The sequence below is a fragment of the Physeter macrocephalus genome, chromosome 10, assembly GCF_002837175.3.
Source record: "Physeter macrocephalus isolate SW-GA chromosome 10, ASM283717v5, whole genome shotgun sequence".
Classification (NCBI taxonomy): Eukaryota; Metazoa; Chordata; class Mammalia; order Artiodactyla; family Physeteridae; genus Physeter; species Physeter macrocephalus.
Window position 1 is genome coordinate 10100262 of NC_041223.1, and position 27594 is coordinate 10127855.

The 27594-nt window shown below is 42.1% G+C and overlaps 1 protein-coding gene across 4 annotated transcripts in view; it reads right to left on the minus strand.

Moving 5' to 3' along the window:
• The window catches only part of ARID1B (AT-rich interaction domain 1B), a 455213-nt gene that overhangs the window by 68821 nt on the left and 358798 nt on the right, over nucleotides 1-27594 (minus strand). For all 4 annotated transcript variants that reach the window (XM_024122602.3, XM_055087421.1, XM_055087420.1 and 1 more), the window contains one exon: nucleotides 8160-8339. In XM_024122602.3, the coding sequence (XP_023978370.2) occupies nucleotides 8160-8339 (180 nt within the window). The remainder of the gene's footprint in view (nucleotides 1-8159; nucleotides 8340-27594) is intronic.

Sequence of the window (27594 nt, forward strand, 5' to 3'; positions counted from 1 at the left end):
AAAAACCAAAAAACCTTCTTCCCACGCTACCTTTCTCTCAGACTGATCTCACAATGCTGTACTTTCAGCCACGGCTTTAGGAGAGAAACTGAGTAAAGAAGACCACAAATGCAGATTCAAAATGAAAGTGAACTTACCCCAAGTTGCATTAAATCCTACTATTTGTGGGAATAGTGATAATTTATCTTTTGAACTGATATATGACACCATATTTTTCCCAGGTCAACATGCATTTTAAAAAGTCTTCAAAATGTAAAAATAATAATAATATTAAATAAAGCTTGTAAAAGAGGAGAAAAGACCTTACAGTATGACTTCAGTAGTTTTGGTAGTTTTTCTGGTAGTTTTCTTCCCACATATGTTACTTTTGGTAGTTTTTTCCCATATATGTTACAAAATTTAACTCCTTTAAAAATTTAATTATACAGTGATGCAAGCACAATATAGAAAATATAAAAGCACAGAGAAAAACAGACAACCATGATCCTTAGTGCCATCTCCCAAAGATAATTCTTAAGCATTGAGTAGTCAACCCAATACCCATCAAGCATCAACGCAGGGTCAAGAAGGCATACCAGTGTCTCTGGAACACTCTCCGTCTTCATCCATTTAGGAAATAGTTCTTAAGAGCCTCAAATATGCCAGCTCTGTGCTAACAGATGGGGATTCAGCAATGAGCAAAGGCAAAGAGCTTACATTCTGGTGGCAGGAGACAGGCTAATAAACAAATCTAGAGCATGTCATGTGGTGTCAAGCGCTCTGAAGGAGAACAAAGCAGGGAGAACTTACACAGAGTGGAGAGGGCAGGTCCCTGAGCCAGTGACAGAGGAGAGCCATGCGGGGAAGGGGGCTGGGTGCGTGCTGGCTGCCTCTGTGTAGAAGCGGATCTTTGGAGAAACCACCGCCGCCAAGGCTGACGTCACACACAGGCTTGGGGGACATATGGGTAAGTCCGATGCTAGTATCTAACTTCAGAGCAGTGAGTCTTGAGAGCACAGGCCCTCAAGGAGCAGGGGCATAAATGTCTGCGTGTGTGTGGCCTTCAGAAAGCCATTTCACACACAATGTTCAGTTTCCTCATCTGCAAAAAGGGCGTGATACGAGATTCTCTATCTCGTGTGATTGCTGTGAGGAAAAAAATATTAACAGTAACTATTGTTGGACACTGACAATGGTTAGAATCTGTCAAGGAATAGACAGAAACTGTTCCAATATTAATGTAAGATAACTTTTCAATCAGTGAAATTCTTTTTATTATATATTGCATCATATGCCTAATTTTACTTTCAAGATGCACAGATATTAAATTTATTTCTCAGAGTAAAAGAAAAAGCAAGTACTAACCTAAAAAATGTAAAATTGTATAATCTTAATTCAATAGCCAAATTTGGCATAAAACAGTAAAATCCCTACGGTAAGGAACGAAGGGATTCTCAGTCACTGTTGTCACAGGTGCCTGAGCACCGGAGTCCTCCCTAGAGCTGCTGTGCCCTGTGCACACCCACAGACTGCATGGGAACGGCGCCCCCTGGAGGGAGAGCTCTGATCCGCTTCACCTGACGGCAGGTGTAGCAAGCCTTCTGAAAGGACCCGTGGTACCAACTCTTAAAGATTTGAAAACCAGTCATTTCTTTTCAAACAAACATTTGAAAAAAATGGCAGAGCTGTGAGCCTCAGGAAAAGGCACCTTGCGAAGATGTAAAGTAAAGCTGCACGTCCACATCCTGCATTTCTCCACTGCCATCCACAATTGTCATGAGCCAGGCCTGCGGTACAAGTCCGCCGGATGACCACGCCCCACGAGGTGCTTAGTCATTCAGTGAGGGGAGGGGATGCTGGCACTCCGTGTGCTGTTGATTTTAATAAGCAACGTAAAATAATTAGCTTCACACTAGTCAAAATCAATGTTGCTTTACGTTTTTTCTTTTTCTTTCTTAAAGTTGATTTGTACGTTGTTTTCCTTACTTCTTCCCTAATTCCCAGGTTTTGCTAAAATCATGATGATTATCAGCCTGCTAAGAAAAATTCATGCTTAAACCTTTTAACTTGAAGGCTAAATTTGAGCATCAAAAGAACATGGCATTAACCACCTTTTGCTGTAAAATGATCTACTATAATCTGTTCTTGCTACTGTGAGCGAGATAAAGATTTCGAATTTTTTAACAAAGCCGTATAGAATATGGAATTAATACTTTTGCCTAGCAGTGTCCATTTAACCATAAAATAAAGGTAACAGGAAGCAGTGAAGATATCAAGTATATTACAAACTTTTAAGAAAAAAAAAAAAATGAGTGAAACCGAAGGGGGAGTGATCTGCACAGAAACCAGCCTTTGGAAAGCCCAAGAACAAGATCTCCGATTTGCAACACTGTCCACGGGAAGAAAAAATGAATCCATGTGGCAGACACATATCACTTCTGTAGAAGAGGCTGAATTTAGTTTAATTTGAGAGTAAGAGCAGAGACTGAAATCTTGGGTCATGGCGACACCAAGGTTGTCATGGGCCTATAAGGCACTCTTCAAGTAGCCAGTGGGCTGCCAACTGGTGACATTTATATGTTATTCCTCTGAACTGAAACAGCTGTAAGATTATTAATGTGCAATTCACTATTTTGGAACTGCATTCATTTCAACTAGGTATCATTTAAAGTTTGCCTTTGCTGAATTTGTGAGAAACATTTTAATGAACGAAGGAGAAGGAAGAGTTCCGATGGCATCTTATTTATTTTAGAGAAAAACATGTTAAACCCTTCTGAAAAGCCTCTTTGACCACGTAATTTAGGAATAAAACGTTCTTCAGACTCACCTACTTAGAAGTTCCCTGCTTCCTAAGACACACTATACAAATTAAGGCATAAAACCAAGGCTGAGTCAGTGTACAACGTGTGTAGCTGTAAGTGGTGGCCCAGACACTAACATACAAGGGAGTGATAACTGGAGGGGAATCTAGGCTCAGAATTCCTGTTAGTTGCCCAAGGTAATACGCCTAATTCCTTGCAAAACTAAGGCTAGACCCTCACTTTTTGCAGTTAGTGACAAACATGCAAAAAATACTTGTGGACAGTCTGTGACAGACACTGTTCTAGAGAACACACAAACAAGACAGTGTCTGTCCTTAGGAAATAGAAAGGCTATGAAGATGAAATTGATTTCCGCTCCCATTTTCCCATACAAATTCATTTATTAATAATTAACATGTCATTTACATAACTGCTTTCTATTTATTAGAGCAAGTCTCTATGGCCCTTTCTATCAAACAGTTTGTAAGGGTAGTTATTTTACATGTGCTTGCTTGAAGGTAGAAAAGTACTATTTCATCAAATATACTGCAATTAAACATTTTTACACATTTAGATTGGCTTTATGCCATTAGGGTATTTTGATATTTGTCCAAAACTGACTGGGTGTTTCCTGTTACTGGCGCTCAAGGTCGCCTTTTGTATGGCAGGGGGCATCGTGGCCTCGATGATGACCTAGCAGCTGTTGGGAGACCGTCGAGGAGCCAGCGCCCTTCGAGGCGAGGAAAGCCGCCGCTCTTCGGCGCATCCTTTCGGGAGGTGCTTTGGGGCCTCAGGGATTCTGTGGGTGCCGAGGGGGCTGGCCGGGTGGCCGAGCCGTGGGTAGAAAACGTCGGCGGCGGTGCGGCGGTGGCGCCTTTGTCACCCCGCCCGGCGGAGGAGCTCAACAGAGAAAATGCGGCGCAGAGAGAAACGCGAGCCAAAGGGGGAAGCCCCGTTAGTACGTTTAATAATTCAGATTTTACAGTATTCATACACACTTCTAAAAATTTCTTCTTGGGGCTTCCCTGGTGGCGCAGTGGTTAAGAATCTGCCTGCCAATGCAGGGGACACGGGTTCGAGCCCTGGTCCGGGAAGATCCCACATGCCGCGAAGCAACTAAGCCCATGTGCCACAACTACTGAGCCTGTGCTCTAGAGCCCGCGATCCACAACTACTGAGCCCGCGTGCCTAGAGCCCATGCTCTGCAACAAGAGAAAAGTAGAATCTATGAAAGAAAAAAAAAAAAATCAATAGAGTGGACTGCATCAAATTAAAAAAAAAATTTCTTCTTAATAGTTTTTTTTTCCCTTTATGATCCACAACTACTGAGTCCGCGTGCCTAGAGCCCATGCTCTGCAACAAGAGAAAAGTAGAATCTATGAAAGAAAAAAAAAAAAATCAATAGAGTGGACTGCATCAAATTAAAAAAAAAATTTCTTCTTAATAGTTTTTTTTTCCCTTTATCTCTAGTATTTCTGATGTATTTCCACCCCTGTATTCCCCAAATGTTCCTTGCTCCTTGAAGGCCAGTGGTTTGCCTTTTGCTTCCTTCTCTCTCGGCTCACTGAAGGAACGGCAGGGAAGGAGTACATCTCAGGCCTGGGAAGCGACGCACCAGCACCAGTGGCTCTGTGAGTGGCCTCTGAAGTCTCCCTCGGTGTGAACCCTGGCTCTGCCCTTACCAGCTGTGGGACTGTGCGTAAATTACTTAACCTGCTCCTTTGCAAAATGGGATAACGTCACGGGCTTCCTGTTAATTAATAAAAATGGGAAAGTATGTCTGAATTTGAATCCTGGCGTGACCACTGTGTGCCCGGGGCAAAGGTGTGTATGTGGTGCACGCCTCAGTCTCTTGGTCTGTCAAGTGGAGTAATAACAGTACCTATAACACAGCATGCTGTGAGGATTAAATGAGTTAATATATGAAAACCACCAAGACCAGGACCCAGTAGTGTTTATAAATGTTGGTGGTTGTTACTAATAATTTTGAAGAAGCTGCTCCTGACAACAAAAAGGTTAGCAAAAAGAGATCGTAAAATATTTTCCCCTGAGATCTCTTAAAAACGAAACCAGCCCAGAAGAAAGCCATCTAGTTAGTAACAGACATAGAAGACGTGACTGATGACCCTGTGGGTCGCTGCACAAGCGATTCTTTTCAGACATCAAAACGTGTAACGCGAAGATGTAAGCTGAATATTTTACTAATAATTTGAGTAGTTAATTAAGAGAAAGAAAAAAAAATACTTCATTTGGGTCTCTGTTTAAAGGATCAACCAAGAGAGAAATGTAAAGGTAAGAACATTTACTGAATTGAGTGACACAGGTTACACGCGTAATTTCCTGTCATTTAGTGTTTGCCGAGGAGAGGAGAATACAAGGAGGAAAGCAAACAATTCTGATTTGCACACAGAGCACTGGGAGCCAGTCAAGGAACCCAGGAGGGGACACGCCTCAAAGTGGAATGTGCCAGAGATGCCTCTTGGAAGGAGAATATTGCCGAGAGCACAAATGCGCAGGCCCTTTTTTTCAAAGGTAGAAAGTGCTGTGTACGGAAATTATCAGCCTTATTTTAAATTATCTCTAATGTCAACCTAAACTCAGCATTTATGCCTTAAAAAAAACCCAAAACAAAAACCTTCTTGTCTACATAAGCAAAATGTTACGCAGTGGATCCAGTGGGCCGCATTAACGTAAAAGGCCCTGGAGTTGAAGCAAAATTTAGACTCAGAATATTAGAATTAGAAGCAACTTCCAAGGTAACACAATCTAATTTTCCCATTTTCTATAGGAAAAGTAAATCCCAGAGAGTAAGTAACTTTCCAAGGGCACACAAGTTTGGGTGAGACCCCTCACAGGTGCAGTGCTCCTAAATCGAGAATCTTGGGACTTCCCCGGTGGTCCGCTGGTTAAGAATCCACCTCCCTAAAGCAGGGGCGGTGGGTTCAATCCCTGGTTGGGGAACTAAGATCCCACATGCCGCGGGGCAACTAAGCCAGCACGCTGCAACTACTGAGCCCGTGCTCTAGAGCCCACACGCCACAACTAGAGAGAAGCCTGCGCGGTGCGACGACGAGCCCATGCGTGCCACAACGCAGATCCTGTGTGCTGCAACTAAGACCCAATGCAGCCAAATGAATAAAACAACCAGAATCTTAACATTCAACGATTCCAAGGGCTTCCCTGGTGGCGCAGTGGTTGCGCGTCCGCCTGCCGATGCAGGAGAACCGGGTTCGCGCCCCGGTCTGGGAGGATCCCACGTGCCGCGGAGCGGCTGGGCCCGTGAGCCATGGCCGCTGAGCCTGCGCGTCCGGAGCCTCTGCTCCGCGACAGGAGAGGCCACAACAGAGGGAGGCCCGCATACCACAAAAAAAAAAAAAAAAAAAAACATTCAACGATTCCAAAAAACTGAGGGTTTTTTTCAGAAAATAAATCCATTCTATAGAAATTACCTTTTGTGTTATTACCTAACTCCTAAAGCATAAGTGCTTTCACAGCCGTTCACAAAAGACTCATCAGATAGTCCAAGGCTCCACTTTCCCTTATGTGAGAACAGCAGAGGACAAGACTGCAAGAGTGAATTATTTAAGAGTAGAGAAACCAGTTTTGAAGATTACGGGAAGCCCTAGTGAGTGGCAGTGGTTAAATCCCAGGCCTCCAGCCACCCCTAATTCTAAGAATAAGGTCCTGACCTCCAGGATTCTCCAGTTACATTCTGAACAAAAGTCCGTATTTTCTGTGCATATCACAACTTATAAACGGCCTTTTCAACTTTCACTAAAGTTTTCTTCCTTTCCTGATGGCCAAAGTCCCCCAGTTTTGAAGATACCCACTGAGTGGGTGCAGCGGGCAGGTAGGCGCTCTCACAGCTGAGTGACATGTCCTGCCTTAGCTCAGCAACAATCTGCCACATGTCACAACTACCTGGGGCTGATGGGGAACTGGGCAGACACTTACTGTCAACTGGGACCTTAAATTCCTAGAGCTTACTGGAATTCACAACACAGAAATCCATGCATGACATGGTGTGCAGGGAATCAAGCAAAACCCACGTCTGTATCCACTCTGACTACATGCACATGGACAGAGGCAGGAAGGGGCCACGGAAAAATTTTGTTTTGGGTGTTTTAATATGGTTTTCCCAACAACAGAAATAGCTGGGATGTAAGATGACAGAGCAACATAAGGCGAGGCGATGGCGCTACGTTGATAGCATCGAAGGTGCTTAAAATCCTTCCGCAAGAAAGACAACTTTCAAACCGTGAAGTAAGGAAAGCGTTTCTGAGAAACACCAGGTAAAAAGCCGAGAAGGTGCCTGGCCTGCTCAAAGAATCGCCTGGCCTGGCGGGCACTTATGTGATGGCCGGAGAGGCCCGAAGGTCCTCAGCACAGCACGTTTTCCAGACGGACAGAAACGCTCTCGGAAATATTAAGGCTTTATTAAGTCAGGGGATCCGACCTGGTTGTGGAGGCAGCGAACATTCTACTACAGTTTCCTACTGGGCACTGTCTTCACTCAGGATATTCTGGTATTTTCAGAAATGAGGAAGCTCTGGGAATTGTGCCAGATTAGCTCATTCTCTCTAAATTATCCATTAATGTCTAATTTAAAGAAACAAAATATAAAGAAGGTGCTAATTTCAAATGCCTTACTGCCAAAAGTGACTTCGAAAAATATATATATATATATCAGGTTAAAAACCCTGATAAAAGGATTCTGCACGTGTAAGACAAAACAGACGTCAATGTCCGGGAAGGCAGAATGAAAATGGTGTATCTGGGGCAAGGTCCACTTATTTTCCTACTCTTTCCTTTTTGAAAGACATGTCCATTTCAGGCTTTGTCCTGCCTTCTAAGAGTAAAACTGGTAATGGCTGTGAAAATCAGAACCATTATTTACCTGATAGAGAGAGCACTTTGGAGACAGATTAGATGAAGAGAGATGAGAGGTTTCATCTGCAGACACATGAAATCCTTCTGAGTAGTGAGAATATTGTTACAAACATAATTACAGAGAGGGAGGGGACAAAGTTAGAATACAACATAATGAAACCTAGGTTTTAAATCAGAAACTTTTTGAGGACAAGCACTTAGAGCTACGTTGCAGAAACAGGCTTTACTCCATCATTATTAACAGCACACGTATGAAGAGCACTTACTGCAGTGTCTGACGCATGAATGCTTAATGAATAGTTGCTATAATTATTCTTCCCATCACTATGGGCAACTGAAGGACTGTGGGTTTGCATTAACCTCACAAATCTGTCAGGTAACAAATAACTGGATCTTAAAAGATGTTTATAATGTTAAGGTCTTGAAGGACTAACATATTAACAAAATTTCTACAACCTAGTGCAGCGCATTTTGGAGAAACTTTTTTACCTTGTGGTCCATACTGGCTCATCTGTGGACCGTAAGTCCCACTTGAGTTACTCTGCTGAAAGCTACTGATTCCAGGATGCATCTGGCCTCCAGGAGAAGGATGAGGCGACATGGATGGTCCTGTCTGTTGAGGTCCATACTGAGACATCTGAGGGTTTCTCTGTGTGCCTGCCATAAAACCTAAGTGAGAAATAAATGGAAATATATAAATGCAGGTGACAAAAGTGAACATGGAATTGTGTCAGAGGTAGATGGGAGAAGACTGGTGCTGTGGGATTCCCCTAAAGAACATCTAAAGACATCTCAAACCCAGTGTGGAGGATGTGAGAGGGCCCAGGGGGCTACCCTAGTCCTCACTCTGAACCCTCATTAGAGTTCCTGGGAACCCAACGGACTGTGGACATGAACTAGGGAAAAGGAGAAGAGGGTGAACAGGCCAATAACCTTAATCGCTCCTAACCTCCATTCTTGCCTGGCTGGACATGTGCACGCCCCTCAGAGCCTCGGCTCACTTCCCGATCTCTGGGCCACGTGTCCCCGCTCACTCAAACATCCCACCCCTCTTTCAAGCCCAGGCCAGCACCCAGCTCCCCCCTGCACATAACCGTTTTTCTCCCCTCTGACCTCCTGGGGCCACAGTTGTTCACCGTGACTCCTATAGTCCTGCAGACTTACCACCTGATTCATACTACCCGTCGGGGGGAACTGCACACAAGTGGAGGGTCTGAAGTGCACTCTGCTATTCCACACAGACCCCGACTTCCTCCCGTAACGTCCTCCCCACTGCCAACAACAGCACCACCACTCACCCCAGTGTGCCACCCACGATTCCTCCCTCCCGCCCCGATGTCGGACAGTGTGATGGATCCACCGGCACGTCTGTTGCCTCTACTTCCGAAATGTATCTGGGGTCACTCCTCGTCTCCATTTCCTCACCTACGAAAGCCAAGCCGCCCAGCTACCATCTTCTCTCCCACGACCAGACATGGTCATGGTCTGGCTCACCCCTCTCAGCCCTGCCCCCTGTTTTTGTGCCTTTTGGTTCACTTTCACAAAGCCGCCAGAATGATTTTTCAGGAATAAAAAAGAAAATCAGAGCGTATCTTCTCTGTATAACCACGCTGCCACCAGGCTTCTCATTAGACCTGGAACAAAATGCCAGCATCGGACGACGGTCTGTGGGCTCTTTTGTGGTCTGGGGTTGCCTTTCTCACTTTAACCCCACTTCCTATAGTTTTCTCTCCTTCTCACTACCCTGAAGTCCACTGGCCTTCTCATGCTTCCTAGAAGATAACGTCAAGCTCTTTCCCTTGATAGAGCCTACTCTCCCCCGTTCCCTCTTCTGAGAGCGCCCTACAGCCGGTTCCTTCCTGTCCTCCAGGTCCACCTTCCCCGACCACCCTGGCGGCGTCACTCTTTCCTCACAGTGCTTTTCATAACAGGTAATCATCCTCCTTTATTTCTGACTCACTTAAGCTCTCTCCTCCCCACTAAAGCATAAGCCCCATGAAGGCAAGGATCATGTACGTGCTCTCTGCTGCATTCTCAGTGCCCAGCAGGGCGCCTGGCACGTAGTAGGTATCAAAAACTATGTGCTGAAAGAATGAGTATTAAATCCCTCCTGTACTCAGAGTGCTGAGCACAGCACAGTAGGTGCTTAGCAGGTAGTTGGACAAATGGATAAGGAAAATACATCTTTCAATTGTGCAGGACTATAAAGTCAAGGTACGTCGCCATCATCAGTAGTTCAGCCAAATGTAAACAAGTACGAAGAATGAACTGGGAATACGCATTTAGACAAAGAACACCCCAAATCAAGACATGTATCTAAGAAAAAGAGAAATCGTCAAACCAGAAAACTAACAAAGGGCAGTTTGAAAAACAACTCCCAGAACCCGGGAGTTAGAGTTGGTGAGAGTTCACAGGTGTCAGCTGAAGGCTTTAGTACAGGGTGAGTGCAGAGAGGGAGCAGGTTTCCACCTACTCCAGAGGAGAACTGAGAGGAGCAGCTTGAGAAAGAGAGTCTCCTGAGGCAGCCGGAGGGGGAAGATGATGCCTGGATCCAAGGTCAGCTTAAATTTAGGGGGTTAAACAGAGTAGGGCATTTACAAAGGCCATGGTTTACATTTCAGTAAGAAAAAGAAGAGATCTTCTAACACTGCTTCTGTCTAAAGAGATAGACATAAAATACAAGTAAGCAGAGCTGTTCCTTATTATCCTATTTCATTTATTTATAAAGATAAAGTCATGTGAAATTGGGCTCAATTGGCGGCTCCCAGATATAAATCATCATAGAAAATGTTTGCTTTTTCAAATCTGAAAACAAACAGAAATCAAAGTGCTAAAATTACTATAAATGATTGCATCTTAAGATGTAACATGAAATATTTATCTAAGCCTGACTATAAAATTCTCAAGAGTTTCATATAGAGTCCTGTTTAATAAAAAAAGTGTTTAAATTCCATACAGATTGTATACGTTTTTCTTCCTTTCTTTCTTTTGAGAATGGCTGCTTTCTTCTTCATTAGTTAAGGAAAATAATACATGTCCTTTTTTTAGCCTTAAATTTCACTTCAACCAAGAAAGTGTCCATGCTGAAGGATTTAGAACTGCTGGTAACACAGCACATCCTTAAGTTATTGCTGCCTCTTGGACACTTACTATAAGCTTAAGGTTTGTTCAAATGACTTCTAAGAATTCTTATCTGGGCAAGTTATTTATTTCTGACTCTTTATTCAATCCTTAAAAATATGTATATATATGCCATGATCCACTTGAACTGTCTCACTCATCCCTGGAATTTTGCAGAAAATCAAGTTTGTCAAAAGGCTCCAAAAGAGGTAGACTGTTAAAGCTAATCCGAATGGAATGTGTAGTAACATCAAATTCCAACAACAAGGTTCTGTGGAGTATGGGATCCACCTCCTTCCACAGAAATTAAAATTGGAAAGCTATTTTTTTTCTCTGTATGCGTTCGCAATGGCACCACTTATAAGAGGTTTTTGAAATCTTGTTTTATATTTTTGGTGACACTCATCTCTTTCCATGTATTCCCCAAGACAATGAAAGGAGGTGACATAATTTCACTGACGCTTTTCTGAACTACAAGCATCGAAAGGCAGTCAACTGGGAATAGAAGGCCTACATTATAGCTTTGTTTGTGTCACTAGCTCAGAATCCGGTAGAGTAGACAGATATGTAAATAAATATACTGCAGTGTATGTGAATTGATCAAATCTAGCTCTGTGACCTCAGGTGAATCATAATTTATCTGAGGCTCAGTTTCCTCACCTTAAAATGCAGATGAGGTTGCCGCCAGAACAACTGAGACAGCACATGAAAATGTTCTATAATCTGAAATGTATACACAAAAGGAAGACAGTATGATGATAACTTTCTGGTTTATAAACTGCCACGAGTATCTTTTAACTCCTGAATACCCCAAGTATTCAGGTATAGTTTCCAACTAGCATGAACAAGCTGGTTTTTATTTCTACATTTGTTTTTTTATTTAAATATGTGGGATCCACAGTACTCCAGTACTTGTGTAACTGTCTACAAATTCCAAAAGCTTAAAAAAATATATACCCCATCTCCTACCACTGAGTTCCCCTGGTCAAAGGCAAATGGTTTTTGTTTTTGTTTTTTTTGTGGTATGCGGGCCTCCCTCTGTTGTGGCCTCTCCCGTCGCGGAGCACAGGCTCCGGACGCGCAGGCTCAGCGGCCATGGCTCACGGGCCCAGCCGCTCCGTGGCACGTGGGATCCTCCCAGACCGGGGCGCGAACCCGGTTCCCCTGCATTGGCAGGCGGACGCGCAACAACTGCGCCACCAGGGAAGCCCCAAATGGTTTTTTAATGTATCCTTTCAGGGATATTTTATAATTGGTTTGTGTTAGATTGTGTATTCCTTTTATCATGAGTAAGGCTGAACATTTTGTTTTACAGCAGTTTTGACTCCTTTTCTACAACTATTTATATCATTTGCCCATTTTTCTGTTGGCCCCTCTATGTCTTGACTAGGGAGCATTTCATCTTGCAGATTCAGCTGTTATTACCAAATAGCTACAGTTCACCAAAACTCTTGCACCTGCAATCCTATGAAAATCTGGTCCTACACTGTGATTAACACTGGCAAAGGCCATACACAGTCTTAGCAGGAAAGCAATATGATCTGACTTGCATTCTCAAAAGCTAATTCTGCCATAATATGCAGCAAGAAGAAAGGACTGAAGGAGAGTAAGGCTAAAAGTTAGGAGACCAGTTAGGAGGTAGGTAAAGTGATACATAATATATAATCACAATGAAATGCCAGCAATAATCCTACTAAAAAGGCTTCCATTATGGATATAACCATATTTTTAAGAGGTTATTGAATATCATCATAATCTAAAAAAACTAATGAAAAATTAGAAGACAGAAGTTAATGAAAAAAGAAGTATTTCTACTTTTCATCCTAAAGACAGAGACCTGCATGTGCATTATTCGTTTCCTTATCTATATAATAGGGACAATTTTATCTACCTCATAGGGTTGCTGCGGGGATTAAATGAGATGATACATGTAAAAAATTTATAGTAGTGCCTGGCACACAGTGAACTTTCAATAATCACTAGCTATTACTATTATTATATATTCAAAAAAGAAAAGCCAGAGAGGCAGCATGCTGTGACAGCAAGGGAACTGACTAGGATGTCAGTCGTGGGCCTTCCACATTTGCTGTGCAGAATACAGCAATTAACCTAGCCTCTTGGCCCTCAGTTTCCTCACCTGTTAAATGGTGAGAGGGAAGACATATGATATTTGCAGCGGCACTTCTAGTTCTAGTTCTCTATGATTCTGGCTTAAACTTTTTTTGTGTGAAAAATCTAATTCAGGTCTAAAATTCGCATGTGTATTTATTTGGGGGATATTCTTCATTTTGCTTTATTTTAACCTTAATTTTGAATGAAATAAACGCTAAAATGTTTCCAAATATCAAATTTCAAACAATAATTTTCTATTTATGGTGACATATTTGATTGTATTTTGCTTCCTTTAGAAAGTTATTATAAAATGGCAGCTTGTAACACAGTTTATGAACAGAAAAAACTGACAGCTGAGAGAATGAAGCTATTTTTTTTTAAAAGTTGTGAAATTTTTCTAGTTATAAACCATCTGAGTTTAGAAAACCTAACTATCTAGTAAGGAAAATTTAGAAAGTATAAAGTGAATTTCCCATATATTATAAAAGTATGTTGAATTTCTAGACGTATTATGGAATTATATGCCCTAGGTAAATAATCTAACACGGAAAATTCAAACTTTGGAAAAAAGTACTAATTTAGATAATTATTATTTACATTATATAAAAGAACTTACTGAAAAAAAATCTTAGAAACTATATGAAAATGATTTGTACACTTCATCCATAAAATAAATGCATAGAAGGCTTATATAAATGGATTTACTATTTTTGAGTCCTTCATTACATGTGTATGCAATCACGAACCCTTGTGCAACCAAACTCCAGATGAAGAGGCACAAGCTCTATTCTGAGAAGGTAATGTAGTAATAGGACACACACACACACACACACACACACACACCCATCTGTTTGGAATCACATGTGGGTTAGAGGCTGCCTCCACCATCCACTGTGTGGACTCACGGGTTCTCTTGTATGAAATAGTGAATGCACTTCCTGTCCTGGCTTCCAAGATCATTCTGAGAGTCAAATAAGAAAAACGTATGTGACTGTGCTTTTCTAAACTGAAAAACACCATGAAAATGCTATACAAAGGCATTACTATTGCCTTTTTAGTGATGCTACAAGCTCTTCATTCACTGTGTGAGTTCTGATCTAAGCTATCATACTGGAACTCAATCCACAATAATGATACACAAATCTTCTATCAGCATGCCCCAATTTTACTCTGGCATTCATGGAGCTGTGGTAAGAATAAGAGAGCATTAAAAAAAAAATGTAAAAGATTTGATCCTTGTCCTTGAAGAATTACAATTTAGTTGAGTAGAAAATAAAACCTGGGGACTTCCCTGGTAGCCCAGTGGTTAAGACTTCGCCTTCTAATGCAGGGGGTGTGGGTTCGATCTCTGGTTGACAAGCTAAGATCCCACATGCCTCGTGGCCAAAAAACCAAAATATAAAACAGAAGCAATACTGTAACAAATTCAATAAAGACTTAAAATATGGTCCCATAAAAAAAAATCTTAAAAAAAAAAAAGAAAGAAAAGAAAACCTATCAACAGGGAAAAATGATCAAGTCACAGAGCAACCGAACGAGATTCCAGGCAGCATCCTAGGTACTGAGGATGTAAACAATGAGCAAAACAGTGTCTGCCCTCGTGGACCTCACATTCTAGTGGCAGAGACAGCCATCTAATAAACAACTAAAAGTTAAGTATGAGTACAAAAAAACAGAAGTACAGGAACTCCGAGGGCTTAAGAGGAGGACCCAATTTAGACTAGGGACAATGAAGTCTCCCCAAAGAAGTCCTATTTAAGCTGAGAGCTTAGCTGAAGGTAGGAGGCAGGTAAATCAAACTAGATCCGAATAAGACTAAGACTATGTCTGACTAGTGAAGTGGATGTCACAATGTATATTCTTGGAAGTCAAAGTTCCTGCATTCAGCTGAATCCTAGTGGTCACTGGGCATCCTTTTGTTTGGTCAGGTCTTGTGAATGGTTAGTTTAGCATTTACAATCCCCTTCTTGAAGCCTTCCCCTAATTCTGCTGCTAAATGTACAGAAACCACAGGAAAAGGCAGCATCACCCCTCTACAACGGCCTGCCCTCTCACCTACGGACACTGACATCCATGTCCCATCTTCATGGATTTTCCTACTTTCAGAAGGAAATCTCTTTCTTGTATCCAAGGCAGGGCCTCCACTTTATGCTCTGAATTCCGACCTTTCTCATCTCTCCAGGGATGTTCAACCGTGTTTGTTCAAAAAAACTAGTCAATGACTCTTGATTGCTTAACGGAATGAAGCCAAACTTATCAGCCCAGCAATCAAGTCTCTTCAAAATGTGACCTGGCCTATTTCTCCAGCCCCATCATGGCTACCTGGTCATCATGGCGACCCCACTCTGATTCGGTCACTCCCACTTTTACCTCCCTGCAGGCACCAGGTTGCTTTCGACCTCTAAATCTTCACACATTCACTCTGTTAACAATTATTTATTGACTACCTCTCATGTTCCTGGTAATGGGCTATTCACTGATCTAACAGTGGACATTTAATGAGCAGATGTTATGTGCTAATGGCTTTGTTCATTACTTGTCCTTTTAAACTTCAAAACAACTATGAAGACACTGAGGTTCCCAGAGGTTAATTCGCTCCCACTCCCCCCCCCTTTTTTTAACCACAATCCATAGTAAAGAAATATATTGTATACCATGATTCAATGTGTATATGTGAGTATATGCACGTGTTTATATATTCATATTCAGCATTCACACACACAATGTACTCTTCACAAAACAATCTCTACCCTGATTACGTGCAGCGTTCTCTGATATTTTATATATTTTTTTCAGTGAAAAAAACGCACGACTGAGCGGCGCAGTTTGGAAACAGAATGCTAGATTGAGTCCTCTACTGAACGCTGGCTCACAGTGTGCCCAGAGGGCCGCCTGCCTCCACGACACTGACGTGCTCCTGTCCTTCCTGGCTCTGTCTCCTGCTGCTTCCATGGCATTCCCTGGCCTTCCAGAAAAGCAGATACTTTCATATGCTGTATGTTAGCTGAGACAGAGCAGTTGTCACACTGCCATCGTTATTTGCTGGGGTGACTATCTCCACCTAGATTGTGAGCACTGAGGCTTTAAAAAACACACTCTCTTCGTATCTGTCTCCTCAGGACCATGCAAAGTGACTGGCAGAGAACTGGAACCAAATAGTGCAGGTTTTTAATGAATAAGAAAACATCTTTATTCAGAACCCATTTACTGTTACTTTGGGAAAACAGCTTAATAACTGTGATGGTCTGGCTCCTTGTTTCAGAGTGAGTATATTCAAGTAATCATTTCTGGGGAAAGGAGGACAGCTATTCAAAAAAAAGAACAACTGAGGGCTTCCCTCGTGGCGCAGTCGTTAAGAATCCGCCTGCCAATGCCGGGGACACGGGTTCGAGCCCTGGTTTAGGAAGATCCCACACGCCGCTGAGCAACTAAGCCCGTGCGCCACAGCTACTGAGCCTGCGCTCTAGAGTCCGCGAGCCACAGCTACTGAGCCCGCGAGCCACAACTACTGAGCCCGCAAGCCACAACTACTGAAGCCCATGCGCCTAGAGCCCCTGCTCCACAACAAGAGAAGCCACCGCAATGAGAAGGCCGCGCACCACAAGGAAGAGTAGCCCCTGCTCGCCGCAACTAGAGAAAGCCTGCGTGCAGCAACGAAGAACCAAATCAGCCGAGAAGACCCAACACAGCCAAAAGTAAATAAATAAAATAAATAATTTTTTTTAAAAAAGAAAGAAAATAAGGGGAGAGATTCCCCCTTCCCCAAAATGAACCACTGACAGCTAATGGCCTAGTAGGCCAGAAACACCGTTACTTCTATCACCTAAATATCTGCCATGTGCATTCGCTCTGGCCGTCTCCACGGTCACGGCAAATTCAAATTTTAGCTTCACCACTTATGGTTAGGTGACTTCAGGCAAGTTAGTTAACAGTGAAGCCTCAGTTTCCTTCTCTGAGAAAGGTGGATGACAACGGAGCCCACCTCATAAGAGTAAATCAGAAGATGTTATGTAAAGCATACAGCTCAGTGCCTGCACACAGAGCAGAGGCTCAGTAAGTGACAGGTATTATTATTCATATTATTTTTAACACAACCCACCATTTATTTCCCATCTGAATGACTCCAAGTTTTCAAACGAGCCTCCCTCGCCAGGCTCCCCTTCAAACCATTCACCGCGGCAAAGTCAGAACGTGCTGCACATCCCTGGACCGTGCTGAATTCACCGAGTGATAAATGCCACACCCTGTGGCCTCCTGGCCAATGGCTCGGTGCCTTTCCCCAGGTAGCACACAGCTCTGTGTCACTGTGCTGGCCTGCCAGCTCTGCACCTCCTCCACCAGAGCCAGTTACAGCTGATGGGTAGCCTTCCTCACTCAGCGGACTATCCAGAAACCAGTGCCCTTTCCCTGACAGCTAGTTCCAGAAATAACTGGCTGCCCATGTTACTCGGCTCAGAGAACTGAAGCTTGTCAGTTTCAGGCCACTTAACCAACAACTCCAGCACTGCTTAGCTCTGAGCGGTGCAAGACTCAGTGTACATCCTTCCCAATCCCGCAGAGTCCCCGGAGTTTGCCTATTAAAAGAGGGAGAGAGGGACTGGGGAGCAGCAGGAAGGGGGAGAAGGAAGAGAAGAAAGAGAGACAGATACACGGAAACGGATGTGAGTCCTTTCAAGTGCCTGCACAGACGCAATATAAAGAGCAAAAGGGTCTTGATTTTTGTTTGTTACTGCATCATGAGCACGTATGATTATCACTAGCTTGATAAACATTTATGCAAGGATGAATCAATGCATTAGGGTTTTTTGTGGGGTTTGAAGGGAGACCAGAGTCTGAAATAAGACTATTCTCTTTCCGGTTATAAAGGAAAACCCCCGAGACCTTGCCCAAGCATCAGGGCGTACTGCTCTTCTGCTGGGGGCTTGTCAAGGAGCTCTGGAGCTCATGTGATAAAGGCCCCATCTTGGCCAGGCTCGTTTCCACCACCGAGTAAGAGGCTTACAACTTGTCCTAAAGTTTATTCCAAAGGCACATGGGTTCACTTAGGTATTTCATTACAACTTGACAATTTTTTTTTTTAAACTTTCTGGCTGTGCCACACAGCACGTGGGATCCTAGTTCCCTGACCAGGGATCAAACCCGCGCTCCCTACGCTGGAAGCATGGAGTCTTAACCACTGGACCACCAGGGAAGTCCCCACGGTTTGATAATTTTCTGAATGCCATTTTCCATGTATCCAATAGCTGAAGGCAGGACCTCGTCTGGAGTCATTCAGTCTGCAGGTTGAGAATGGTTTCCATTAGGGTCATTCCCCTACAAATATTTATATTATTAATCAATAGAAAGTCCTAGACAAACAATCTATTCTAAATATTGCATGGCAGTATAAATCATGTTAAGTCTAGGGAAAATGCTACTTCAATCTTTATACAGAGGCCAGTATTAAAGACTAATTAAGCCAAAGATGCTTTTCTTTTTCTTAATGTGTTTTTAAGAAAACACATTGCTATCTTGAAATCTCAGCAAACTGGCCTAACAGAGAATTGGCGTTTCTAAAATGTCTATCTATATTATTATCAGATAAGTGAGTTTTCAAGACCTTTTAAATATTTTCTTCAACACCCATGCTATTTGTGGTTTATTAAGGGGGTATTTTTCCACTTAATATTTTAAAAAATGCTATATGATTCTCTTATTTGAAAAAAAGAAAATTCTTAGAGAAAAGAAAAATCCACTGTGACTATCTAAACCTTAGCAGATCGAAAAAATTTTTTCAAGCAACTGATTTATGTAGTCATTATAAACAAATCACATTTTCCATATAAGGGATGAAATGAATACAGAATGCTTTTACGCAGTATGAATGAAGAAAAACTCTTCACTGGAAAGACAGAGGTACAGCTTATCTTTAGAAGCACTTTAAAAATTCTCAAAAACAGAATGAAATTATACTCAGGCCTTAAGGCATATCTGGAGGAGACGCTACACAGAAAAATACAGAGCAAAGCTCCATGAATCCAAATAAGCAATGACAGGTTATCACAACTCCAGAAGAGTCACTGATGGGTTAAAGGACCATCCAATGAAAGTGCATCCCTAAGTTGAAGGGTGTTACAAAACTGATTTAGAAAGCAAGTCAAATAAATAATGGAGCAAACACAGGGAATTTCAGAAAATTAAACTGGAAGGGATTTTAACATGGACCTGAGCCTCCAACTGTATATCCTTTCCCTCTTCGTGCAAGACAACAAACTCTGCAACGTCATCACTGGAGACCTTAAATCCTGTTAGCAAAAGCAACGTTAAGCACAAGGCCCAAATCATGGTTCATGCCACACCCATGAAAGAGAGCACAGCAAAGAAAGAGCCAGAGTGCTCAGGCTACTGCAGGAGGGCAAGCGAGCGCAGTACCAACTACACGCAAATGTGATTCCTTCGTCAGAGGTGCCTCTTCGGCTGGCAGAGCTCCAGCGCCGTCAGGACACCCACAAAACACCCAGGGTTCCGTAAGCCACCAAAAAGCAAGGCGCGTTTTTCCTTTGGCACGTGGACAATTTATTGTCATGTTGGCATCTGTTAAAAATTCACAGAATAGCTGCCTTGTTTCTTCAAGGCAGTTCAATAAAAGATGTTTCTCCACATGTGTGAAATAATGGTCACACGCTGTACCACCTTAGCAGGGAGCCTCTGACTATAAACACAGAGTGATTTCTCATCACAAATAGGTGTCAGATTCCCATTTGGGGAGAAAAATAGATTTTAAAGAATATTCTTGTTACATTTTAATATCTTCAGTGTTTATTTGCCTGCCTGCTTCTTTTCACAACATGAACTGCTCTGAGGAAGACAGAAACTAATGACCCATTGAAGGCTGTAACCCGGGCCCCCCAGTGTTCTCCCAGCTGTGCTCCCAGGTTAACTGGCAGAATCGTTCCCTCTTCCTTCCCTGCTGCTGCAGTGCCCTGTATTCGGAGGCACAGACGACTAAGTTCTCCCCATCCACGCCCACAAAGCCCTCTCGGCTACTGCCATCATCCATCATCAGGAAAATGAGAGTCAGGGGAGAGATCAGACTAATTACCCAGATGGTAGATGGGGGCAAAATATCCGGCCTTTCCTTGTACATTTCTTTGGCGTTTTAGCTGCAAAAGTCCGCTTCAGAGCTGAGGGCAAAGCCAATTGTATGTGTCACTATGTGCTGGAAGAAGCAAAGAAACCACCTTTTTAAGGCCTTCAACCCAGGTCTCACCTGAGTCATCTGTGCCTGATGCTTACGCTTATTATCAATATTTGCACAGTGCTTTGCAATATATAACTTTTGGATACAAGGCTGCATTTGATCCATATAACATATCCACAGGATGCTCTCTGATCCCCATTTTACAAACGAGGAAGCAGAGATTTACTCAACTGTCCAAGGTCACCAAACCAGTTAGTGATAAGTCTGCACCTAAACGCAAATTTTTTGGTTCCAAACTGCCTAAAGATTAAGATGAGGAAAAGAATGTACCGTAAGAGGCACTGGAGCTATGACACTGAACAAGGCCACACGGTCCTGGTCCTCCCAGAGCTCTCGCTGGGAGCGAACTCCACTGGGAACCCCAGCAAGGGGTCCTGAGTACCGCCAGCCTGGGTGGGACGGTGCCCGGCCTGTAGGGCAGCACCGGAGCAAGTCAGGCTTCCTTCTTTGTTCTCTCAGTAAACACGGACTGGACTCAGGGACCTAACAGGTGCCAGGCTGTTCGGAGGACATGAAGGATTAGTATAAGTGGGCAAGGGATGGGGTGGGGTGGAGGTTGAGGAGTGGGTGGGTGGCAAAAGGGTCGGAGAGGAGCTTGCGTGAAGATTCCAGAAGGGACTCAGTGTAGCCGGAGACTAAGGCAGTGGTGTGATGAGAGCGAGACCAGAAAGGGAGGCTGAGACGGATGAGATGGGGCCCAGTAACCAAGTGCATCAGTAACGCCTTCTCCGAAGGCCACGGCAAGCTCTTCAAGGCTTTATGAAGGGAATGACATGATCTCAGCAGGCTTCTGGAAAGGCCATTCTGGATGCAGCACGGAAGTGGCATGGAAGGGAGCAAAGCTGAGGCAGGAAGAGTGGCTGCGAGGTGCTGATGATGGCTCGGTGGCCCGGGCAGGGGTCGTGACAGTGAAAGCCAAGAAAGGGGGACCTGTGAGAAACAACCCAGGGGTGGAGGTCGCAGAACCGAGTAGGGCAGACGGGAGAGAAAAAGACATCAAGGTGCCTTCGAGCTTTCTGGCTTGAGAAACGAGGCAGACAGCGGTCTTTCACTGAGATAACAGACCCAAAAAGCACAGGAGAAAACATGTTCTTAGAAATAAGTGCACGCAATACACAATGCTGAATTTACCTAAGATCCAGATGTTCTCAAATACTTTCACTGAAGAATAATGAGCCAATTACAAATGAGTGTTAACTATTAAAAGCAAGCTTCAACCGGCCATTTTAAAAAAAATTTACTGCACATACAAAAGTAACAAAACTTTGCTTCTTTTAAAATATTCTAAAATTGAGACTGATGATTCTTCCATGAATATAAATCGACTTTTATCGTACGTGATACTTGTTTTCTGAGCTCTTGGGTGAACAGATCTCTGGATAGTAGACTTAATAGGAATTCAACACTAACCCTAATACAATTCCTATACTGTTATTCCCTTCATTACTGACTAGTTTGGCTTGGTCCACAATCCAGCCCAGAGGTAGAGTTCTGGGGCTGAAGAAATTAGAAACAGCTTTGTAGATATTCTCTCTTGTATAGTACCTCCCATTTGAGTTTATTTTCATCTGTCACTGATTATAAAAAAAGGATCCTCAATTAAGAGCAGAGGCTAAATTAATTGCATCTGGGGGTGGGGGCAGACTATCATTAATGCCTTAACACGTTTGATCTACTATGTTTACGCGGCAACGCTTGAGGAAAGACATCTATTTTCTCTTTGACAATACCCTTGTCCTGAAAGGCAGCATCTTTTTATATTTAGTATGCTCATAATATAAATGATAAGAACACCTTTATATGCAAGAGCAATTGGAAAGGTAGGTTAGGAGATCATTTTCCGACAATCAGTATACCTACCCCGTGAAACATCTCAGCATCTGCAGATTGACTGTCATACTTAAAACTGAGAATCTCCTAGAAAGAGCAACAAAGTAATTTCTGTAGTTTGCAGAAAGAGGAAAAAAAAATCCTACTTCCAAGTCCTTAACAATTATCTCGGTGGTCTCCTTCCTTTCTATACTTACGGGCTAATCTGTTCTCAACAATTGGGTTAGGTCAATTAAGATGATCAAAAATAATTTTTAAAATTTCAAAACTGGTTTTTGGTGTAGATATCACTAGGAAATAAGCTAGTAGCATTAAAATTTTTTCCAAAGTTTTACTTATTTCCATCTAAATATTCCTGGGTTATAAAGAGCATGGCTGGCCCCTGGACAGTTCTCTTAGTGCAAGGCTCCAGGTGCGAGCATCCCAGCTCAGACTGACATCGGGTCTGCATGGTTGTAGAAATATGCCTGGGAAGAATGGAAGACAAGTGGTAGCTTTAATCTGGTGCAAGAGAGAGAAACACTCTACGCTACAGCAAATGACCTATAATGGGAAAACTGAAAGAAGACATATCAATATGATAAGTTTTCTTAATTTCAGAACAAGAAACATTTTGTTCATTGGTTGTTCTGTGCTCTGAAAAGATGTGACACTTCTGAATGGCTGTGAAGGCTGAATTACTTTCTGTTGTCCAGCTCAATCTTTGCTGGACATCTATTACATAGGAGGTGCTGTTGTAGACACAGGGATGCAGAGCATAACAAGATTCAGTTCTGCCCTCAAGAGTTCAGTCTAAGCTACAGTAAGACACTGGATTTATTTTAAGAGATCTCTTTCTTGCCCTTGGCATTAAAAAGTAAGAGAGAGATTTGCCCTCAGCAAATAGAATGTGCCTAGAAATTTAATAAGGAATTCTATTCAGATGCTGAAAAGAAGCTAACATACCTCATTAAAGAGGGAATAAAATTATGCCAAGGCAGTTAACATTTGGGATTAATAACAGAATAAAAATATGTAAGAATAATGAAGACATATTCTATTCAATCAATCTACATAAAATATGTAAGTTTGAAACCTTATACTTTTGAAGTACACAGATTCTGATTCACCTTCTCATGGTAGCACACAAAAAGAACATCTAAATGCCTGAGCTCACCCCATCTGCTACACACTTTTTCCGGATAATGGCACTGTTTGTATTTATAAAACTGGAGCTACTGATAAATATCACTGTGAATATCAGATTCCAAAGACGAGAATTTTGTGATTCACTTGACGTACAGCTGTCAAGGACAAAGTTTGGCTGGATTAAATACTTGAGATATGTGAAACCGCAAAATTTTGTTATTTTTTCCTTGTCCTGCAACTATAGAGTAAATACACAACCTGTCTACCTTGTCTAATTTGGGCACCACTGATACAGTAACAGTTGATTCTCAATTAGCTACAGGAAGCTTGTATACTTTGACTACAACTCTGTTTAAACAGTTGAGAGGAAGAAAAGGTTGTCACGTGGCTGGATGAGAATAAAGGTTGGGGGTTGGGGAACTCAGTAATTCTGGAAGATTTCACCCAGGATGCCCTCCGTACAGATCTGACGGTCACGGAATGGTGCCAAAGAAGTGCCTCCAGTGATAGAATACATTTTCTAGCACATCACAGTCCGGTGGCAGCGTCAGTTCTGCTTGCAGTCCATGTCCAAAAGGGAAAGTTCTTAGTGGTTCTGCTTTCAGCATATCTCAAGGACTAATGAAATCCTCATTACTACCTTCTAATTATTCAAATACTATGGGATTACACTAAGGAAGTCCCTGCTGGCACACTAGATGAAAAGGGTTAAATAACCTATGTTGATTTTGAGAATCCAGATCTAGTTCAGACCTTCAGAAAACCACTAGCATTAACATGAATATTTAACTAGACACCACTGTGAAAATTAAAAGGGAATTCAATTAAAAGCTTTTCAAAAAATTAATTCTGAACCTCTCTACATCTGTCCAAATAAATAAGCCTTCTTGAAACATTTTCACCTAATTGCTAATCCAATAAACTCGAAGGGCATTTGCTAGTTTCACGAAGCTTAACATTTCACAGGGGTTAAAAAGTGATCATTTTGATGTTAATAATAATTATGCTTATTTATCTACTCAGACGACTATTCCACACCCCCTCCAGGTCCTCTTGGAGAACAGGACAGCCCACTAATACGCCATTTCCTATTCCTCTTCTCAAATTTTAAGATATATACGCTAAAGAATAAGAAGGATACAGCTAATCTAAACATGTCAGCTACAATTTTCTTGTAACATATATTTCAGTATTTTAGGGTTATCTTAACTGTTCCTCCATTGCCTTAGTTCATATAGTTCACAGTACTGTATTTGATTTTCTGCGTGAGATGCTTTAATAGCAATTCTGTATGTTGTTATATGAGGTCTACAGAGAAAAGATGTGGTTTAAAATAAAAACCAATGGCAAATGTGTTACAGAATACTAAACTCAAGTTTTGACCTTTAAAAAAAAAAAAATTTGATTTTCTGCGTGAGATGCTTTAATAGCAATTCTGTATGTTGTTATATGAGGTCTACAGAGAAAAGATGTGGTTTAAAATAAAAACCAATGGCAAATGTGTTACAGAATACTAAACTCAAGTTTTTCACTTTAAAAAAAAAAAAGCAAACCAAAACTTATATCAGTAATGAAGAAGTTAAAACCAAAGGATCTGAACTAATTTTCTTTACTCAGTTAGTAAGAAGCACCACGTAATATGCAAACAGGAGAGCACTAAATCAAGTTTTATATTGGAAAGTACATGAAATGTAGTGACAACACTACCGAAGAATAAAGCGGCCAATAAATATCCCAAGTGTCTCCCTCCTTTCTGTAACTGATGATGGCCATATCCACATATACCTTCAGAGATGGAGAACAGAAAACTACAGAAACTCAGTTATTTTCACCTACGTACAATGTGGGGAAATGAATTTGTGACTGATGTCCTTTGACACACTCGACACCAGAACCACCAGGTGAAGAGGGTACTGAACTGAAGAGGGGGTGGGCACTGCAGGGCCTGGGATCCGGACGGGGCACGGACTCTGCGCTCAACCTCGGGAAGGCGGTATGGCCTTGCCGTTACCAGCGCTCTTCAGACCCCAGGGCAGCCTCAGATTTGCAAAATTCTCCTAAACAGGGTATGGAGTTTATTAATAATGTTCTTCCTGAATGGGGATACAAAGACCAAACCCAAAGGAATGACAGTAGAGCAAGAGATCAGCTTCTTGAGCCTGCAGGAACCTAGCTCCAGGGCAGTTTGTCAGCACTGCTGTACCCCACGAGGGCTTTGGAGATGACCCAGAAAACTGCACCGCCAAGGGAAAGTAGGCTGCATCTCCTGTTTTCTGCAGTTGTCTCTGGGCAAGTGTGTTTCTAGATTCTCTACCATTAAAGAAAATCTATCTCCTGTGGGTACATTAAAGAAGATGTGTATAATTGTGGAATCTTACTCTCTTATAATCTTACTTGTTAAAACAAAGTAAGTGTAAAAGGAAGTGTTTAACTTGGTTATTTTAGCACTCAGCAGTACAGAAGCTATGTTCTTATCTTGTCTATCAAGGTCCATGGTTTCTGAGAAATAATACATTTTTTAAAATAAGATGCTAACTCACCAATGTATTTTTTTTCCTCTCTGCTTCTCTCATTACTTCCTTAAATAAGGGGGGGGGCAGATATACAAACTGTAAAGGTATAAATGAAGTTAAATTACTTTTCAATACATGGGAATCAACACTGGGGAATCTTCTAGCAACGGTTTTCTTAGATTTATTTTGCACCATATATACTGTTGGTACAATACCAAATGATGGTAAAACAAGGAAAAGGTTTTCATTATTGTATCAAATCATTAAAATATTCATGTCATTTGCCATTAAAATATCTGATCAAGTGTCATTAGGTAGGAGCTAACGTTTCTTCCTAGATTTTAACAAATAACAAAGCCATTTTTTAAAAAAGTACTTGCTACCCAATTTTAGAGGAAATTTAACTCACGCACGGCAGAGCATCATCCAACAGTCATTTTTAAGTAAGTTTTCCTTCTCAGGGGTTGTCCAACCAACAAAAGGCACACAAGGGACGCACATGGTGCATGCAGCACAGTCTCAGGGGAAGTGTGAGGAATACGTTCATAAAAATCAATTCAGATTTAGCAAATCATAAAACTCATTTTTGCTATTTGAAGGAAATGGTCATTATATTAGCCAGATTGTTATGTATCCACTACTAGCTACCAAAACCACACTATACATAAGAGGGGGAGAAAAAACCCCAAACATATCAACATAGTGGTTTCCATACAGTGACACCAGAGGAACATCCTCAATTTTGCCTTGCAAATGTATGAAGTTAAAAGTTTGATTTAACTACATTTCCTGTCATCTCGTCCTTCATATTTGGTTTTCTACCTTTTAAAATTCCTTAAACATTTATCAGGAGGAAGGGGTTGGAAAGACACTGGAGGACGTGGAGGGGGGTTCTCTTTTGTAGTTCTTAGCAGTAAAGGTTAGAACTGTAGGACTTGCAAATAAGGTATCTCTTATCTTTTGATCCTTGCAAAATTAGCAGAATTCTCGCAGTGGGAATGATGTTTCGGGGATATGGTGAAGGTTAAATAACAAAAATCTTCATTTTAGCTCTGGGTCTGGCCTGAGCGGGCTTTCAGTGTAGGCTAATTTCTTTTATCCTTTTTTCTTCACTTCCTTGACCGAGCCACGCAAGGTAGGGCCAACCCACAGGCCAAGAAAAGGCGTCTGGGGAGAATTCCCCCTGGCTTGGCTTTAGTGCTCTCTCCGTGAACGTCTGTAATGTCTTCCAGACAACCAGAGCCATATGAGGAGTTAACACAGAACAAGCCACTGAGAGAGAGGATGTGAGATGCAAGACTGATTTATAGGAGGCCGCAGTGGAAAGTGTGGAGAAACAAATACACACATCACACGACTATTAAAACATATCACAGCCTCGTGATAAGGCAGCGGTCGCCCAAGTATGGTCCTCAGACCGGCAGCATCAGCAGAGCCCGGCGACCTGTCAGAGACGCAGACTCTGAGCGCCCCACACCTCAGACCCACCGATCGGAGACCTGGGAGCGCGTGGCCCAGCAACCTAGCGGAACAAGTTCTCCAGGCGACTCCTGTGCACCCTGAAGTCTAAAAACCTTGAGCTATTCCATTGTTAAGACGTATTGTAGTCTTTCGATGAGGGAATTAAAGTATCAATTATACATTAAATTATAATAAAAAAGTTAAATACGTAAAGGTATTAGAAATTAAAATTTCATTTTATTCTTGCTAAACATTCACTTGAACACGAATAATCTATAGATAAGGCTAATGCATCTTTTCACCGGTATTACTTTCTAAATAACACACTGCTTAAAAAATAAATAAATAAATAAATAAACAACACATTGCTGAGTTTTTAATATGTAAAATAACTGAAACTTTATACTTATAATTCTAATTAGAAACAAATCATCGTCTTCACAACCCATACAGTAATAATTATAAACATTAGGGGTCAGGAGTCTTTACGTATCAGCTACCGAGCCAGCAACTTCTGTGT